The 18,487-nt window shown below is 40.3% G+C and overlaps 1 protein-coding gene across 2 annotated transcripts in view; it reads right to left on the bottom strand.

The window, feature by feature from the left end:
- Nucleotides 1-3,332: 3,332 nt before the first annotated feature.
- The window catches only part of LOC102087427 (ADP-ribosylation factor-like protein 8B), a 30,939-nt gene continuing 15,784 nt past the window's right edge, over nt 3,333-18,487 (bottom strand). The window contains exons 3-7 of one of the 2 annotated variants that reach the window (XM_065048873.1): nt 13,360-13,433; nt 12,903-12,996; nt 10,734-10,801; nt 6,534-6,604; nt 3,333-3,726 (exon numbers count right to left, since the gene is read on the bottom strand). In XM_065048873.1, the coding sequence (XP_064904945.1) occupies nt 3,677-3,726; nt 6,534-6,604; nt 10,734-10,801; nt 12,903-12,996; nt 13,360-13,433 (357 nt within the window). In that variant the 3' untranslated portion in view covers nt 3,333-3,676. The remainder of the gene's footprint in view (nt 3,727-6,533; nt 6,605-10,733; nt 10,802-12,902; nt 12,997-13,359; nt 13,434-18,487) is intronic. The other variant, XM_065048874.1, reaches the window with a different exon arrangement.

Below are 18,487 nucleotides of genomic sequence, written 5' to 3'. Positions count from 1 at the left end.
GGCATTGACTGGCCTGGAAACCACGGTGCAGAAAACTAATAACCAACAGCCAGCCTTTCACACGTGTCCCACTTCCCTCATGTTCTTTTGAGCCACAACCCCATGGCCTGAGCCAGGTAGAGTTTGCTTTGCAGGCGCTTGCACGATCACAATGTGTTACAGACCAGACTGGGCCACAGCAAGAGGCAGAAGAGCCTTGTGGGAAGAGGCTGGCCAAGGGTACAGTCTGTTCTGTTTCACAAGCTTTAAAATTTTGGGGTCACTATACACAATTATTGTATACGTTCCATTGGCCTGATCAAAAGTCTTGTGACAGCCGATATGTACGCCCTGTCTGAAAGTGCAGAACAGCAGCATTCCATTTAGCATGCTGCTCAGGTGACTGAAGTAGCAGTGTTTTCTGAAATAGCTTATTCAGGAACAAATTATGTATGTGTCACTGATCTCTGCAATAAATGTAGAAAGTTTTATAGTGCATTTGGTAAAAAACTTGACTCAGATTTGGGGTTCTTTATATCATTTAACTAAAATTTTATGTTCATGATTGCTTTCTACAATACATAATGCAAATGGAAAAGAAATATGGGGAAAAATACATCGCTAGCAGGAAAAAATAAAAGTGCTGGAAGTAAAACAGATGGTTGGCACCTGGTGGTTCTGTATAGCCCTGAGTAACAGATAAGCTGTTCCTAAGTTTGGAGAAGGAATAAAGGGAAGGGAAACATGTCTGTATCGCTGTTACACTTGTGCTATTTTAAGGCTCTTGATGTTGTGGAGTCTGGGGTTGTGAGCTGTGCCTGAACTGAAGGCTAGTCCAAGTTCCTCAACTGTCCACATTCCCCAGTGCTGCTCTTTTCCCAGCCTGGAGGATGTTGCACACATGTCAGACTACCTCACACACGCCTGGCGATGAGGCGTCACCACCTCCCAGTCAAAGCCAGAGCACAACAGCAGCCCCTGCTGCTCTGTCCTGCAGCCAGCTTCTCAGGAGTGCCGAGAAGCAGAGAACAATCACAGAGTGGTCACTCCATGCATCTCCACACCCTCCCTGCTTCTGAAACACACCTAATGTGGATCTGTGCAAGGCACTGCACTATTTATTTCTGTCTCAGCAAGGGGACATTCCCTGCACAGAGGCTTTTCTGCAGAGAAAGTTTGTGACCTCTCCAGATAACGTTGCTGTCTCCAGTGGTCCAGACCTCTGCAACACTTCCTGACCATATGCAGTGTCAGAAATAAGACGTCAGAGTTGCCAGTCATCTACAATTCATCTTTCCCACAAAGGTATTGAGTATGACAGTAAACACTCATCTTCAGCTAAACCCATTTTGAAAAATTACTTGGAGGCAAGTTGTTGAAAATCAGACAGGCTGTTTGAAACAGGAACAGCAAGGCCAGTGCCTGCGTTCATTTGCCTTAGGTTCTGATACAAGGTCACGTAGGAGAAATGAGAAAAAAAAAAATATGCTGTATAACAGGATAATTTTGATAACAAAATTGCTCATTCTCATCTCCTATTCACAGAGATTCATTCAGCCAACCTGGAACCTAACCTCCGCCCTCCACAGGTTGTCTTTAGCTTGGATTGGTACTTGGTGACATGTTCAGCACAAAGAGGGAGATGATAACTTCTTTAGTCATCTCCCAAGGAAATACTACATTGAAAAAAAGCAAGAGAAGAAGGACAGGAGTCAGCACCGCTTTTCTCACCAGTGCTGTCTTGGAAAACTGGCTGGTTCCCATCAACCTGCACAGAGGTTTCTTCCATCCCCACAAACCCATTGCAGCAACGGAGCAAGAGTGGTCCAGACTAAGCAGTGATGCATTAAGATTTGACATGGAGCTCCTATGCCAGAAGTAAGACCTTGCAAGCCATTATAGTAGGTTGGAAGGATGAGGCACTACCATCACACACTTCTACACAGCTACAACTACCAGAAGAATACTGAGACCACAGTTACACAAACGGCTTTTCTCTCACATCGTATGCATAGTGACTGCAATTCCAACAGCTCTACTACTTTAAAAGTCCATGAGCAACAACAGTGTTCAAAATTCATCACTTTAGCCATCTAATGCTGTTTTTTCAGCATACAAAATGTCACTGGATGGATTACATTTCAGATTGTGAAAGGTCATTTCCAACATCCCATTTCAGGAACATCCACCATTTACTTATTTACTGAGAACTCAGCATTTAACACATACTTAAATTATTTTCATGTAACCATAGAAAAATTAGTCCCCTGGCCAGACTTCTGCATGTAATACTGCAAACGTTTATGAATAAGTGCAATAACCTGACTATCATGCTTTTAGTAGCATTCCTGTGACACTCGAGAAAGATTTTATGAATTCTGTGCAGTATGTTTTATGCAGCTTATCAGGGCCACTAGCCTAAAAGCATCCTCAAAACGACATGATGCTGTTTTTATAGTTCATGCAAGAACTGTATAAATGACTTACGACTTTTTTAATACTATAGCAATCAGTCCATTTATCACATCTTTAGACCAGCATCCCAGAACTTCTGCCTCCTAGATCTACAAGTGTCCTTCAACCATTTGGCCACTGAGCATCTACCTTGTAAAAGTTTGAAGTCTATCTACTTTTTCTTCAGATGGAGTCTCCATATTTGATAGAATTTCCAAACTCACAGAAGAATTCCCATCAGAGTGCTTCTAAGTGAAGCACTCAGAAGCAGCAGGTATCTGTAAGATGTTAGCAAAGCATCAGAATTTTAAGAAGTGAATTGCCCCTTCAATCTCTCTCAAAAGAACTAATCCTTCTTCAAAGCCCAGCTGTATTAGGCTGCATACTTGAAAATACTGCAAGGCTCAGGAATGGGAAGAGTAGTTCAGAAACACTGTGAAAGTTATTTCATATACAATTAAAATGCTTAAGAAATCCAGGAATTTTGAGGGTAATAATGTCAGAAAAGATGCAAATGATCTTACCTGCTCTCCCTCTTTATTTCATTCTCTGTTTAAGAGAGAAAAACATCCACCGCAATTCTACACTCTAGATTCCAATCCCAATCGAGGATGACAGGACTGTCTAGAATTTGTTTTATTTTTCATTTCCCAAAGAATATTAGTATGAAAAATGTACATCAGTGACTGGAAAATCTAGATAACTACAGATATGCGACTTTGGAAATAACTTCTCACCAATCAGAGTATTTGAAAGTGTTCTGATTAACAGCATTTTGTTCAAATAAGATGCTTTTAATTATGGTTTTAATTGGTTATTGATACTTAACCACAGGTGCTTGTAGGGAAAACATTCTGCATGAATGATTACATAATACATTCAAAAAAACCCCAGTCATATCTGTTTCCACTGTGCAGTTTATTCAGTTTCAAATTAGAAAAAAATTACTAAGGATCTGACAATTCGCATGCATGAACTCAAACATTTCTGCCCAAAAAAGTATTGTTTTCTGTCATACTTGTATTAAGGCGTTCAGGAATTTTACCTAGGCAGATAAATATCTGGATTTTTAAAAAAAGAACAAAAATAGAGAGACAAGCTATAACTCAGTTTTACTTCTGTTAACAAATATGACCAAAGTGAGTCCTGGTAGCACACAGTTGTATTCTTTATCTTTTCAGTTGTGTAAAGCTGATACAAGTCAAAGTGATTGGGAAAGAGTTATCTTCAGCAAAAGTTTTCTTCAACAGTGTCTTGACTTGGAGTGCTGAATAAGCCACTGTAATGTTATGTCTGCCAAGACAGATAAAAGAAAATTAACATCTCAACAGCCTGCTTGCAGAGTGTAAAAGGACTACAGAACACCAGCAGGTTAACACAAACTAAAAAAACCCCAAAACAATAAACAAAACAAAAACACCCACAAAACCCCACACAAACAAAATCCAGAAAACACAGGCCCTCATTTACACTTAATTAAAAACTCAGTACTTAAAACTCCTGGTAGGGTTTTTTCTGTTGTTTTTGTTAGTTCTAAAATGATGTGTATTTTGTGTTTATGAAAGATGATGACTGACATTAAGTTCTCTAAGCCATGGATGAAGAACTGTTGGAAAAAGCAAAGATTTAAGATGTACATAAAACGGACTGTAAAATTCAGACTAGAATGAAAAGCAGAATGAGAACAGAAAAGCAGAAAGGCAGAAATACTCAGCCAGAAGGAAAGAGAAGGCAAACATCAGACAAGGCATTAAGAAGCCATTTAGATAGGTTGCAAGAGTCCAAGGTCTCTGAAAGACACGCAACACTGGACTAAAATTTAATAGCTGAAATTGGTACCCCCCCTGACACAACCTAATGCACTGGGCTGAAAACTGCAGCAGTTCACAAACTGATTCATGAGCAGATTAGATGTTTTTGCCTCAAGGTAGTAACATCTGTCAGGGTAGAAGGAAGGATGTCAGGGGGCAGCAACAGCTCCAGCCCTCAAATTCAGATTTGTTGCCACATCTGCTCTAAGTTTAAGACAGCACTCCATGAATATCCTGGCAGACCAGCTCAGGCACTGAGACCACAGACAAAAGCATTGTGCAGCATCTAAAACAAAGCTAATAACTATGTACTTCTACAGTCTCTCAGGACACAGAAACTGCCAGCCTTACACCTACACCTCCTGATGAGACCAGTTAGCCAGGCTGCAGCTTGCATTGAAAAATTAATCATCTCATTCAACTGCACTGACATCAATCAAAAATGCAGAGGAAGAAGACAGCTCCCAGTCTGCTCCTTAACAGCCTAGTAGTTTCATCACTTTAATAAGCTAAATAGATTTTCATTATAGTTTTTCATTATATTTTTCAGTCCTTTGATCTCCTTAGGTTCTTGCCCAACCTCTTTTCAGTTTCTCAAGGTCTTCCTCAAATATGGCACACACTGCTCCAGTAATGCCTGCACAGTTCCAAACACCTGTGATTTATGCAGTCTGCTCCCATTTGTTATTTCTTTGGGCAAATATTCAGGAACCAGTTCAGCCTTTCTAGGCACAATGTTACACTGGAAGATACTTGCCTGATTCTCAGTTAGGATTTGAGTCTTTTTCATCAACACTCCCAGGACTTCCACAAGTAAGTGATCTACATGGTTCCACAGTAGTGATTGTTCTTTTCATGACTTTCCCATTTGCACATGTTAGTAAGCTTTTTTTTTCGTACTTTTCTCCTCTAAACCACTCATATAAGTGAGCCAGGATCAAAACCTATTTTCTCCAGGATCCTTTCAGAAATTAAACTATTTTTATCAGTTTCTAGTCACAATACCACTTTTGAGGTCGTCTGCTGCAGTCTTGCCAGTCTGATGAGAATCAAGCACTGCATTTCTAAAACCTCAGCTTCACTGTCCTTCACCTATGCAGATAATCCTGTGTTGTCTTCCTCAGTCCTCATATCCCAAAGTCTAACCTTCTCTACTATAACAGTATATTCTGTGTACTTCCCTTATTCAGAGATAACTGGTGCACCCCAAGCTGCAGCAAAGCTGGGTGTGGTCTCCTTCAAACCAATGTTCCCAAATGGTGTACACCATTTCCAAGAGAAGTCCTCACTGCCCAACGTGTCCCTGTGTACACCTGAAATTGCCCACAGTTTTCTGAAGCCTGCGTGTCATGGTATAGCCTCCTTACAACATCTAACACCTGGCCCTCTCTGCCTAGGATGGAGATCTCCCCTGCTGCCGAGAGAAACTGGCTTTCCTCCCATTCCCGCTCCCACGGTCTCTCATTTGGCTGAGCCCTACAGAGCTGCCCGGCTCTTCTAATGAGTCTGGCTCCCTCAAGAAGCAGCTATAAATATCCACCCAGGCTGGATCCCTTCCATCCAGCACCACTTGTCTCAGCAGTGTGCAGGGAAGGGCGGCGCAGAGGCAGCATGGCCCCAGGCAACCGCTGCTGCTGGCTCAGCCTGTCCTTCACCCCTTTCTCCTGCCTTGTGGAGGGAAGGGGAGAGCACGACAGAGGAGAGGGACAGGAAAGTGGAAGAAAGCAGGAAGAGGAAAGGTCAAAAAGCAAAGGCAGATAGAAGACAACTTCACGGAGCTTTTACAGGTCCTCACTGACTTCAGGATACAGCCTTGGAGTCTCCAGAAGAACAAAAGCACCAGTCCCTCAGTTTGAGGAACACCACCACACAGCCACATGTGTAAGGCCTGCTTTCAAATTAAAATCATGGATGGAGTAAAATACCACAATTTTTTAAGTACCACCTAATAATTGGAAGGCCTTCATATCCAGTTACTATTTTTTCAAAAGTAACACGGTTTTTGTGAGGGATTCAATGACTTTGGGCTTTAAATACGCTTTTCCAAGGCTCCTGTCAAATTAGTTTCTTAGCTTCTCATGGAAATAAATAATTCTACATGCGACTTTTAAATTATGTGTAATTCTATGTTAAAACAAACACAACTGCATGCAATATTTGCAGTAAAATCTTTCCAAAGAAACTGAGATTTTCAGTTATATATTTGAGTTAGGTATTAAAATATCATTAACATTTTTAACATCTGATCCAAAGTATACACTGATGATTCTGTAAGAAAAAGCAGCTTACCGATGTTATCCTTCTCCTTACAGGAAATAGAATAGCAACAGATTTCTCTGTCTTGAATAGCCGAAAGGTTTCTACAGGAACAAAAATAATAAAATAAGTAGTTCTATCATGCCGTTAAAACTCACAACAGAAATTTCCATCAAATTATATGTTTTCTGCTTTTTACTCAGTGGGTTCAATTCTATCCTCAGATATTAAATTTTTAAAATATGCTTCTGCACACAAAACCCCCACATTTCTTAAACTATAAAGATTAAAAGGTTATAAAGTCATCTCACAAAAATTCAAATTTGTCATTAAGTCAGTATAATAGTGAATAATAAAAACACAGAAACCCATGAGCTGAAAATAATACTTTGCAGAGGCAACCAAGTAACATTACCATGTCTCAGCATTCACCTGTCACTCTTTTCACCTAGAATTCAGAGTTTTTACCTCTAATCACTCTTATAATCAAATAACAGCACGCAAATTATCAAACCATTAATCTTCAGGATGTTTATTATACTTAATTATATCAGATCTGATTCCTAGTGAAAGGATGCCTCTACATTTAGGAAGAAACTAATTCTTGATTAACTTCTTTTTCTTCCTGCAAATTTCCCTATTGCCCTCAGAGTTTCTGAGCACTTTGCTATTTTTTCATTTATTTATCCTCACACAAGTGACACAGACATGCAGGAAACACATCATGTTCCTGAAGCAGATGTGGAGTGGAAGCACCGAGAAGGAAAGAGTCTTGAGATCACACAAGAGACTCTTATAAACAAGAGAACTAAATAGTGACTCTCCTTGGACTTCAAGAGAGCAAGCTTGGCCTCTTCAGGGATCTGCTTGGTAGAGTCTCATGGGATAAGGCCCCGTAGCAAAGAAGAGCAAAGAAAGCTGGTTAATATTCAAGCATCACCTCCAGGCTCAAGAGGAGCCCATCTTAATGAGCCTGGATAAAAAGCCAGGAAGCGTAAGTGGGGCAAAACCCAATCGCAAAAACAAAGTGTACAGAAAGTGGAAGCAGGGACAGGTAACCTGCAGGAACACAGAAACTGTCCAGGCATGCGCAGGACAGCCAAAGCCCAACCAAAGTTTGATTTCCTAAGGGCTGTCAAAAGCAACAAGAAAGGCTTCTGTAAGTACGTAACTGACAAATGGAAGTCAAGAGAAAATGTGGGCCCACTGCTCAATGAGACTGGGGATCTGGTTATACAGGATATGGAAAACGCATTAGTACGGAAGGCCACCTTTGCTGGCAAGATTAGCCTTCAGGAATCCCAGGCACCAGAGACCAGCAGGAAAGTCTGGAGCAAGGAAGCTGTACCTGTGACAGAAGAGGATCAGGTCAACACAAACTGGACATAGAGAAGTCCGTGAGCCCTGGTGGGATGCACCTACAAGTCCTGAGGGAACTGGCTGATGTCTTTGTGAAGCCACTCTCGATAACCTTTGAACAATAACGGCAACTGGGAGAGGTGCCTGGAGAATGGAGGAAAGCAAATTTCACTCAGGTCTTCAGAAAGAGCAGTAAGGAGGACCCAGGGTACTACACGACAGTCAGACTCACCTTGATCCCTGAAGGTGATGAAGCAACTAATCCTGGAAACCACTTCCAGGCACATGACAGACACGAAAGTAATCAGGAGCAGTCAGCATGGATTCACAAAGGGGAAATCATGCTTGAACAACTCGATAACCTTCTACAATGAAATCTATAGCTTAGCAGATGAGGGGAGAGCAATGGATATTGTATACCTTGACTTCAGTAAGGCTTTTGACACTGTCTATCGTAATATCCTCATAGATGAACTGTAAAAGTATGGGTTGGATGAGCAGACACTGAGGTGGACTGAAAACTCATCGACTAGTCAGGCCCAGAGGGTGGCAATCAGTGATACCAAGGCTGGCTGGAGGCCAGTAACTAGCAGAGTACCCCAGGGATCAACACTGGGCCCAATCCTCTTTAGCATCTTCATCAGTCATCTGGGTGATGGGGCAGAGTGCACCCTCAGCAACTTTGTTGATGACACAAAACTGGGTGGAGTAGCCGATACATGTGCTGCCATCCAAAGGGACCTCCACAGGCTGACGAAATGGGCTGACAGGAACCTCATGCAGATCAACAACGGGAAGAGCAAAGTCCTGCTCTTGGGGAGCAAGAACCCCAGGCACCACTACATGCCAGAGGCCAAATGTCTGTTCTCAGACACATGGTGTGAACTGTGGAGTTGTCATATGCAGGGACAGGAGTTGGACTCGATGACACTTGTGGGTCTCTTCCAACTCAGGACATTCTATGACTCTATGAAAGCAGTTTTGCAGAAAAGGACTTGGGGATTCTCGTGGACACCAAGGTGAACAAGACCTAGCAATGTGGCAAAAAAAGCTAATTGTATTCTGGGCTGCATTAGGAGGTGTTGTCAGCAGGCCAAGGGAGGTGATCCTTCCCCTCTATTCAGCACTGGTAAAGCCATACCTGGAGTTCTAGTCCAGCTCTTAGCTCTTTAGTCCAAGAGGGACATGAAGCTCTTGGAGAGAGTCCAGTGAAGTCCCACTAAAATCATTAAGGGACTTGAACACCTCATATATGAAGATAAGCTAAGAGAGCCGGGACTGCTTACCCTAGAGAAGAAAAGGCTCAGGGGGCATCTTATTAATGCGAACAAAGATCTGAAGGCAGGCTGCACAAAAAATGGAACCCAGTGACAGGAAAAACGGTAATAAGCACAAACTGAAACAAAGGAAGCTCCCTCTGAACACAAAGAAACACTTTTTACCTCTGAGGGTGACTGAGCGCTAGCAAGGATTACCCAGAGAGGTTGCAGAGTCTCCAGCCTTGGAGATATTCAAAAGTCGTCTAGTCCAGGGCAATCAGCTCTAGGTGGCTCTGCTTGAGCAAGTGGTGGACAAGATGAGCTCCAGAGGTTCCTTCCAACTTCAGCCACTGTGTTTTTCCTAAGTTACAGTTTATTTGCTAATCTTTGGATCATGATTCTATACTGCAAGTTCACTTGACTCCCCATTGATTAAAATTATGTGATTAGAGACAAAGAATCCTCTTCTGCAAAATTAGTGCTAAACTGGCCATTTTTACAAAATTGTACATTTCCTTTACAATTGCCCTTACAATGCATCAATTTAAGTCAGTTTCAGTAATTCATAAGTATATGCTTTGGATACATGCCAAAAATATCTGAATTGTTTGAATTTACAGATAATAGTTGTTTTAGTTTTGTTAGAAACAAGTTTCTCTTTTAGTGAATTTTACCTGTCAGCTAAAGCTTTCATATTAGCTGCATTTTCCTGGAAAATCAGATACATCTTTTGGTAATCATAGCAATGGAATGTGAGGTTATCGATAAGGATTGATGCACATCTCACGAGAGGGGCAACGAGAAAGAGGTGACCAAGAAAATGACCAACGGAGTATAACATCCCATTCACGTGAATACTTCATATAAAAGTGGGAGATCACAAGGATCTCGTCCCTTTTTCTTTATGGCCGACATTAGGAGAGGACCTTGCTAGTCGCCCCTGCAAACTGAGGCCTAGTGACAGACTGAATCCAGCTCCAGTTGGCTGCAGAGTCCAGTCCAGGACTTCAGGTGCCAGCTCTGCAGTTGCTGGGTCTTTGAAGATTTGTTTTGTATATTTTGTATTATTTTCTCTATTCTTATTAGTAGCATTAGTAAAACATCTTTAATTTTTCCAACTCTCTTCTCTCTGTCCTTCTTTTCCTCCCAATCACCTGTCATAGTGGGAAGGGGGGAGAGGGAGGGACTAACAGAGGAAGCGGGGGGAGAGGGAGTTACCAATACATTTGCCACTGTTTTATTGTCACCCCGCAATCAAAACCTCAACAGTAGTGTGGAATAGTTCTGTTCTATTGCCATTCAAGCATTAAACTGCCACTACAATGTATTCTGACAAGTGTGAGCTTATTACTATCTATAGCGGTTGTATCTTCAGTGGTGGAAAAACAGGATTATCTGAAACAACCTTATACAACCGAAACAAAAATCAAGAGAGGTTCAAATCTACTGCAGTTATCAGCCTAGATCACTATTTCAACTGCCAGCAGAGCTCAGAGTATCTGAGAATGTAAAATGAAATCTGTTATAGCTGGTTGTTGCCATAGACTACCAATGATTTTCTCTCACATATCAAACTTCACAGTGTCTCAGCTTTTTACACAGGCCAGCTACTTACAGTTTCTCAATTAACTGCTTTTCATCCAGTGCACCTGGGAGGTCTCTTTTATTCCCAAGGACTAAGACCTGAAATAAATATTCATGTTAAATCCAGGAGCAATAAAAGTTTGGTTTTGTCTCTGTTTCTTGGCATTATTTTGAATCTTGCAGCTAAGTACTCAGAACACAACAGCAGCCATATTCAAAATGGCCAATGACTGTGGAAGCATCATGAAAATCCTGCTCCTAGTCAGGGTCAGATATTGGATGCACACCCTCTGAAAACTGGATCCAATTATTTCTGAGTGTATCAGTATCAGAAGTCACTTCTGGAAGTAAATCTTCCCATTCTGGATGCCATTATGGGATGGTGTCAGACTGCATGCAACTAAATCTGGAGGAGAACATGGTGCTCTCAAGCCACCAATGGACACCCAATTCACAGGTCCAGAATAATGTTCATCAAAAACAGGGCCCCTGCAGTAGAGGCTGAGTCCTCAAGCCTCAGACGTGATTCTCTCTATGGTTTTGCTCCCCTGCTTGTTAACACTGACATACTAAACAGCCAGGCATCCAAACCATATGTGACACAAGGACCAGCCAAATGACTGATTCCTCTCCCTCCATGTTGAGCATCCATTGTAGAAATCAGAAAGGCAGCAATTAGGAATTAAGTCTGAGAAACGCAGAAAATTTACTGACTGGATGCTGGAACTTAATGAGTTTCTACCCAAGACTTCAGGCTTCAAGTATAAATTAAGGTCAGATAAATGGGTTGAGCACCTTCTAAGATAAAGTAAGCAATGGAAGGTTTTTCTAATTATGGTTGCATTATTGTTTTCCAGATGTGTTACCATTCTGAGTCAAGACTGCCCCATTATTTCCCATGAACCTCAAACACATTAAAACCCATTACTTGCAGTCTCAGGTTAATAAAGCTACCTTAAAATCTATAACGCCAAAGCCTGAGTACAATAAATTGAAGGAAGTTCAATACTAGTTACTACTTATGAAAAAAGAAGTAAGTAAAAAGTGCATTACTGCACCTTGGAAATTACTGTGCTGGTCAGACTGGGCAATTGGAATGTGATATTAAAACATAGAAAAGGAACGGAATTTAATTAAATAATTCTGAAGTTATGAGAGATCTGTCATTTCAGGAAGGAAAAGTGAGAATTAAAACAGGATGTGAAGACAGTACAAAAGGCAGAAAATGTCACTTGCCATGAATAGCATGACTAGATTTCTGTGGGATTTTTTCAACAGGTATGGAACACATAACACAACAATAACAGCAAACCTTATAAAAACAGATGGAAAGTCACTAGAAAAATTCTCCTTCAAAAATGGATGGGTGAGAACTTTATTTTCACAATGATTTTGTGTTGGCTGACTGTCTACTCATCCTCAGATGACTTTTATCACTTGCAGTGCCCAAGTGTCCAAATATTTGCTTACAAAAAAGGCACCAAGCAAGAGCCATCAAGTTGTAATTTCTTCCCGATTTGTATGAACACCTGCTTGGTATTGTCAGCATCAAAGATCAGTGCCAACCTGATGGATTTCTACTAGGTCTACATTGTTAGATTATAACATTTAATTAAATAACATTGGTCTGTACATCCATAATTCCTCACTAGAATTTCAGCAGAATATACTATTCTTTGACACTTCCTACTGGAGAACAGATGCATAATTGCATTTTTTCCACATAGCTTAGTTTGAAAAACTAAGAAGTTGAGAAAAAGTCAGGACACTTAAAAGTCAAGTTCATCCACAATCTCTGGAAGCAGAAGCCACTATTCGACGTTAGCATCTGGCAGCCTTCAGAAAGACACATCTTGCGTGCCTTATGATACTGCCAGAAACATATCTGGGTCATTGGTTCAAACCCAGCCAACAAGGGGACTGACTGGAAGTAATGACTGTCTGATAATGCCACACGTGAAAATTAATTTCTTCCAAATATATTCTGACCTTTAGATGAGAGAACGTGCAAACACACTGGAGCACTGATAAGATGCTGAGGTCTCTGAAAAAATGTCACAACAGCTTTTGTAAGCACACTCAATGTGTCAGGGCTGCATCGTGTATAAGCTAGTATTTTCAAGAGTCCAGAGGAACCAATTCATGAGGATTTAGGCTACACTGTCTACATTCAGGTAAGAATAATAATCAAAATACTTACTGGAATTCCATGCAATTGTGGCTTATCTATCAAACTGTGTAGCTCATTCCTTGAAGCTTCTACTTTTTCTAAGTCTGCTGCATCCACCATGTAACTGCAATGGGAATATAGTTACTTAGGTTATTGTCCATTACTTGCAGAAAGTTGCACTAAAACGTCTAAAATGTGAAAAATGTGTTCACATTGACAATAGCATTAGAACGGTCCTGAGTTGTGTAAGTCCTGCATTTATTAATGCAGGAAATAAAGAATTAAATACAGCCTGTGGGGGGGAAATGACCTAGAACATGACATTACTTATATATCTGGGTTGTTGCTTGTATAAAACACAGTACTTTTATCGTATTATTGTGTTGGGTCTTCTTATGTGATGGAGGTGGACAGGAAGAAAGGCATGTCTATATTAATAATATATATTTTAAAATACATTTTGTACGGCATACACAAGAAAACTTACACAACGGCATTGACTCCTCTACAATAACGCTCCCACATGCTGCGAAATCTTGGCTGCCCTCCAATGTCCCATACCTGGAAAAGTAACAACACCCCAATTCCAAAATGTTTTGGAATTACACAGTACTAACAGAACAGAGGAACACTTACATGCAGCATGCTGCTTGTATTGACAATGCCTAAATGTAGGCAGTTTTTTCTAAGTGATTGCCCTCAACAGACTGGTGGTCTCAGCCCCTTCCAGTCAATGGGAGGGGAACAAGCGTATTCAGGGCAGGTCAGTCCTGTGACATTAACAGCTACAAATGTCCATTTGGACAACAGTACCCTTTCCCACTCACGGCAAGACAAGTCTTACTCGGATATGAAGGTGAACTCTTGCAAATACACAATATGAACTCCAGAAAGAATAGCATCATACAAAGTTGTATTTTTTATAGGGCTAGGGAGACCCGAGTTAAGAATACATCACGCCTTTCACAAGATGAAGACAGATGTTAAGTAAATAAGGAGTTGGCCGGAGAGCAGCCTGATTGCACGTAAAGGCTGACACACGCTAGGGAGCTCAGATACCTCCCCAGCTCTCTCATTTGTTCATCAAATGTGCTTTAAAAGACACAGGGATTAACTGATCAAAACCAGAAAGGACACAGTAGAATAGGGTAGGCCTGAAGAGATTAATCAGTGAATCTTAAGGAAAGGAAACTCAGATTCTACTTGGGATTTTATAAAGCTCCAATCCTCCAAATACTTATGCATGCTATTAGTGTCTAGCAATCCCACAGAATTCCTTATTGTTACATGGCTAGCACAGTATTTTTCTGTACAGGAGTTATTTATTCTGCTTTGTTTGCACCAATTCAGTATTTTTGGTGGATGACAATAATCTTGTTTCAAAATTTCTTCCAAGATCAAAACACCAGGGAAAGGACTTAAATCATGCAGGCAAGGGCTGTGTGATGACAGAGCTGTTGCAGCTACATCCAAAGATGGCTGTGAGTAATACACCTATTAAAATAGTGATGAACACCAAAAAACAAATGGAATTGACCTGTTCCTATGTCAAGGACAAAGAGAAGTAACTTTTTCTTATTTTAATCAGATTTAACTATCAAATGCATGTACCACATAGCAGACCTAGGAGGCATATCCATTATAGCACAAACTATATTTGGAAGTAACATACACAGAAGCAAAATTTTCTTAAGAGTTGTCTTCGTATTTATACTTCATAAATCAAAACATATTAAACATGCTGGGGCAACAAAGACTTGCACAAAACAGTGAGACTTAGTAGACTCTTGGGATACAGCCTTTTTCAGCTCATGTGGACTACTCTTTTAATTCCACAATCCATAGATAATATTTATGTATCAGTTTCTCTGTCATTTCCCACACCTTATGTTCATATTTTAGAAAGAATTATTTCCCAATTCACCATTAAAATCATTCCCTGATTAATACCTTGCCATTCCTTCTGGCATAAAATTATCACAGCACCTAAATGTGGACTGCCTTTGATCCCTTTTATAAGATCACTAATTTTACATATGAAAGAGAGTTGAGTGAACTTCTGACCATGAATTGGGTATCAATTACTATCTGCACTGACATTTTATGTGCTGTTTCAGAAGTCTGAATAAAATAAAACTTTAATTTTAAAAGCTTGAAAGAAATAACTACACAGTTCAGTATTACAGTTAGTTGACAAACCTCACACCAACACTAATTATTCCAATAACTCATCAGACCTCGATAGTATCAGTAACCATCTGGCGCACATCTGTGTGTGTGTGTCTGGAGAAAGAAACTAAATTATTTTCTTGGTGGATCAGAGAATAAAGAAGGGGAAAGAAGACAGGGAAGGCCAGTAGTAAGATTGGATTTTTGGAGACCGACAGTGATTATTCCTGGTAGACACAAAAAATCTACAAGATGATATAGCCTGGACTAATCATAAAATAAATAATACAAGATAAAACAATACTGGGTTTGTGCTTGTTAAACAATATACTATATTAAACTGCACTGCAGAACAAGCAGCATTACCATTAGGAAAAAAAGTCACCTTGAAACGATGGAAAGATAAGTCATTTCCAGTCAGTTTTCCTAATAAGGCTGAAAGCTATTCATTGAAGTACATTACATGAGGGACACAAGATAGAATACATGTTTTTAATAGTGTTTGGGAAACAAGTTTATGTCAGTATAGTAAGTTAAAATTATCTGAAACAGGGAAAGAAAGAAAATAAATAAATAGAAATCTTCAATTCTTTGCCTATGATATTTAACCGGTGCTAGTAGTAACTTTCTAATAGCCTTTCCTATTTTGAATAGCCAATGACAGACTTAACTACTTTATTCAAAACAGAAATCTCTGCCCCAAACCATTCCTGCTGTACATGACTGAGCAGACAAAACTGTGAGAATACAAGATGCACCCAGAAAAGAAAGGGGAGAGTTCTTAGTGTTGAAGAAGTTGTCTTGCATGGGTCTCGCATGTTTTGTACATCACTTATTTTTGTATCCCAATATTTAATGCACAGACAAAACGTATATTCTGTGTGCGAACTGGGAGAGGCAGAAGGCTACAGCTTAACTGCAGAATATACAGCTAGCTATAAAAAGATGTTTATTTTGTCGGGTGTTTTTAAAAAGAGACTGGACTTCAAATTGCTCCCATGGCTTTCATTGGTCCTTAAGGAATAAAGTTTTAATAATATTTAAGAGGTAATTTTATCCCATGCTTGTAGGTCTGCACTCTCATAAAATAATGTAATATTTTAATTTGTAAACTAGATGAATCACCATCATCATTTACCACAGTGCTTATACTTACCTGTTAAATCAAAGCTTTCTAAAACAGGAACCTCTCTGGATATGTGTCTTGTTCAATTTCTCCATGTGGACCTAAGGCTCCTTCTTAAGATTGCAGCTATCAGCTGTGTTTAAGGAGCAAATTGTTTTCTTTTGCACAGCAAAAATGCAGCTGGTGAACAGGTTCAAAGGTTTTTGAAAGCTTCCAGTTACAGGAAGGCTCATTAACACTATTGTTGTGTTTCTTTTAATTAGCTTATATTGTGGGAAGGCTTGACGGTTAATGAGAAAGTTGCAGGAAGCACATTTTCTAGATGTCACTTTTACATGGCTTTTTTCAGACATGCTGGGTACAATTTTTTTGTGGAGAGAGATGTGCACAATGACACAAGTAACATGCGATAAGACAACAAGTGGAAACAGCCTCAAGTTGCACCAGGTGAAGCTGATTAGATATTACGAAAAACTTTTCCACTGAAGGAATTGTCAAGCATTGGAACAGGCTGCCCAGGCAAGTGGCTGAGTCACCATCCCTGGAGGTGCTGAAAAGTCATGTACATGGGGTTCTTAGAGACATGGTTTAGAAGTGGACTTGGCAGTGTTAGGTTAATGGTTGGACTTGATGACCTTAATGGTCTTTTCCAACCAAAATTATTCTATGATTCTATGATCTTTATCTCAGTGTCAATGCATTGGTCCAGTACTTACAATCTCGAGGTAGTCAGTGAAGCCTAAATATCTAGTCAGCTGACCAGATGTAATGTCTTCTTTAGGATGACAGAATTACACTCTAGGCTTGACAATACTGGCTAGAGCTCCTCTGGATATTATTAAAGGAGCTTAACCCTCATTGAAGACATAGCTGTTTACATTCAGGCATCCTAATTTGCAAGCTAAATCCAACACTACAAATACTTGAACTGACAAATATGTTTCTGCTTGGACGTATTCAGAACATATCAGCCATAAAACCTAACCTGAACTAACAGATGAGGAAATTCTAAACATAGAAGAGTATTTGGGCAGAATAGAGTAGCACCAGCAATAACACCATGTTGTACACAGGCAAGTCCACATATACGGAGATGTGACTAATGAACTTATGCATACACAGCAAGCAGTCACAGCACTCACAGCCAACTCAATGTGTAATGACAGGGAGTAACTGGAAAGCATGGGATTCATTCCCCTCAACTCCAGCCACCTAAAATGTGGGCATCTAACTCAAGTGACTAAAATTTCTCTGTGGCTACTGAAGAGCTCAGAGGGCACCCCCAGAAGGAGATGTCTGCATCTCTCTTACCCCCCTTGCCCACCAGGTGAACCAGCCTTGCAAAGCACCCACTGGTTACCACTGAGTTTAGACAACTGGCTTAGGCTGGTGTCCTCCCTTTCACCTGGCTGAGGTCCAGGGAGACAAATCCTAAATAGCCACCTATTCTAGACTGGAATCTTCAACCAGGAATGTTCAGTTTCCCCATCCAATAAACAGGAAGAATAAAAAGAGCTTAATTAAATCACCTTAAAATTTTTAATAAATTGTGCTGTGGATACAAAACCATAGAGCCTTACTTGTACTACCAGTCATGTAAACTATTACGGAAGTTAGAACGCATTACTGCCTTAGAATACTTACTACCCATCTATTATCCTATATTTTGGAAATGCCTTTACAGTTGCTTGTAAAGCTGGATATGCCATATGGCCACATTTTCTGCAGGCAACACTTCCCAGAACACCATGCTCTTCAAAATCAGTCTTGGTCCTGTAAAGAATGCTGTTGTCACTCCTCACTGGAGATTGAGTCCAACTTTTAAACATTTTCTACAACTATGTATTATATTTTAGGTACAAAAAAAAACACTATATGCAAACTTCACAGTTTATAATTATTTGATTTTAATCATAGCACTCACTGAAGAACTGGAAATGGTCTTAAGATTTGCATCACAAAATGTCTGAGTGTCTTCAACTCCTGAAAACAAGCACAGAGCCATTTTAATGGGAGGGGGTATTTCTCAACGACTGGAGTATACTTGCCATTTTATCAGAGACACAAGGTACAATGCTGAAAGGATCCACAGGTGTATTTTAAACGGGACACAAAAGTTAAGTGTGTTCTCAGAAACTGCTTTCTGAACCTTGTGCTGCTTACCTCCGCATTGTGTTCTAAAGCAGGAAGGCATCAGGGGACCCAGCGTTAGAGGTAAGACTGTAATCCCTTCCATCAAGGCGTAATACACCTCTAAATATAAGGCGCTAATCGATCCTAGCCTCAATATTGTGTCCTCCCCAAGTAGAAAGCCCCAGTT

This window comes from Columba livia, chromosome 1 (genome assembly GCF_036013475.1).
Source record: "Columba livia isolate bColLiv1 breed racing homer chromosome 1, bColLiv1.pat.W.v2, whole genome shotgun sequence".
In the NCBI taxonomy this organism is placed as follows: domain Eukaryota; kingdom Metazoa; phylum Chordata; class Aves; order Columbiformes; family Columbidae; genus Columba; species Columba livia.
This window is presented reverse-complemented; position numbering and strand designations above follow the sequence as displayed.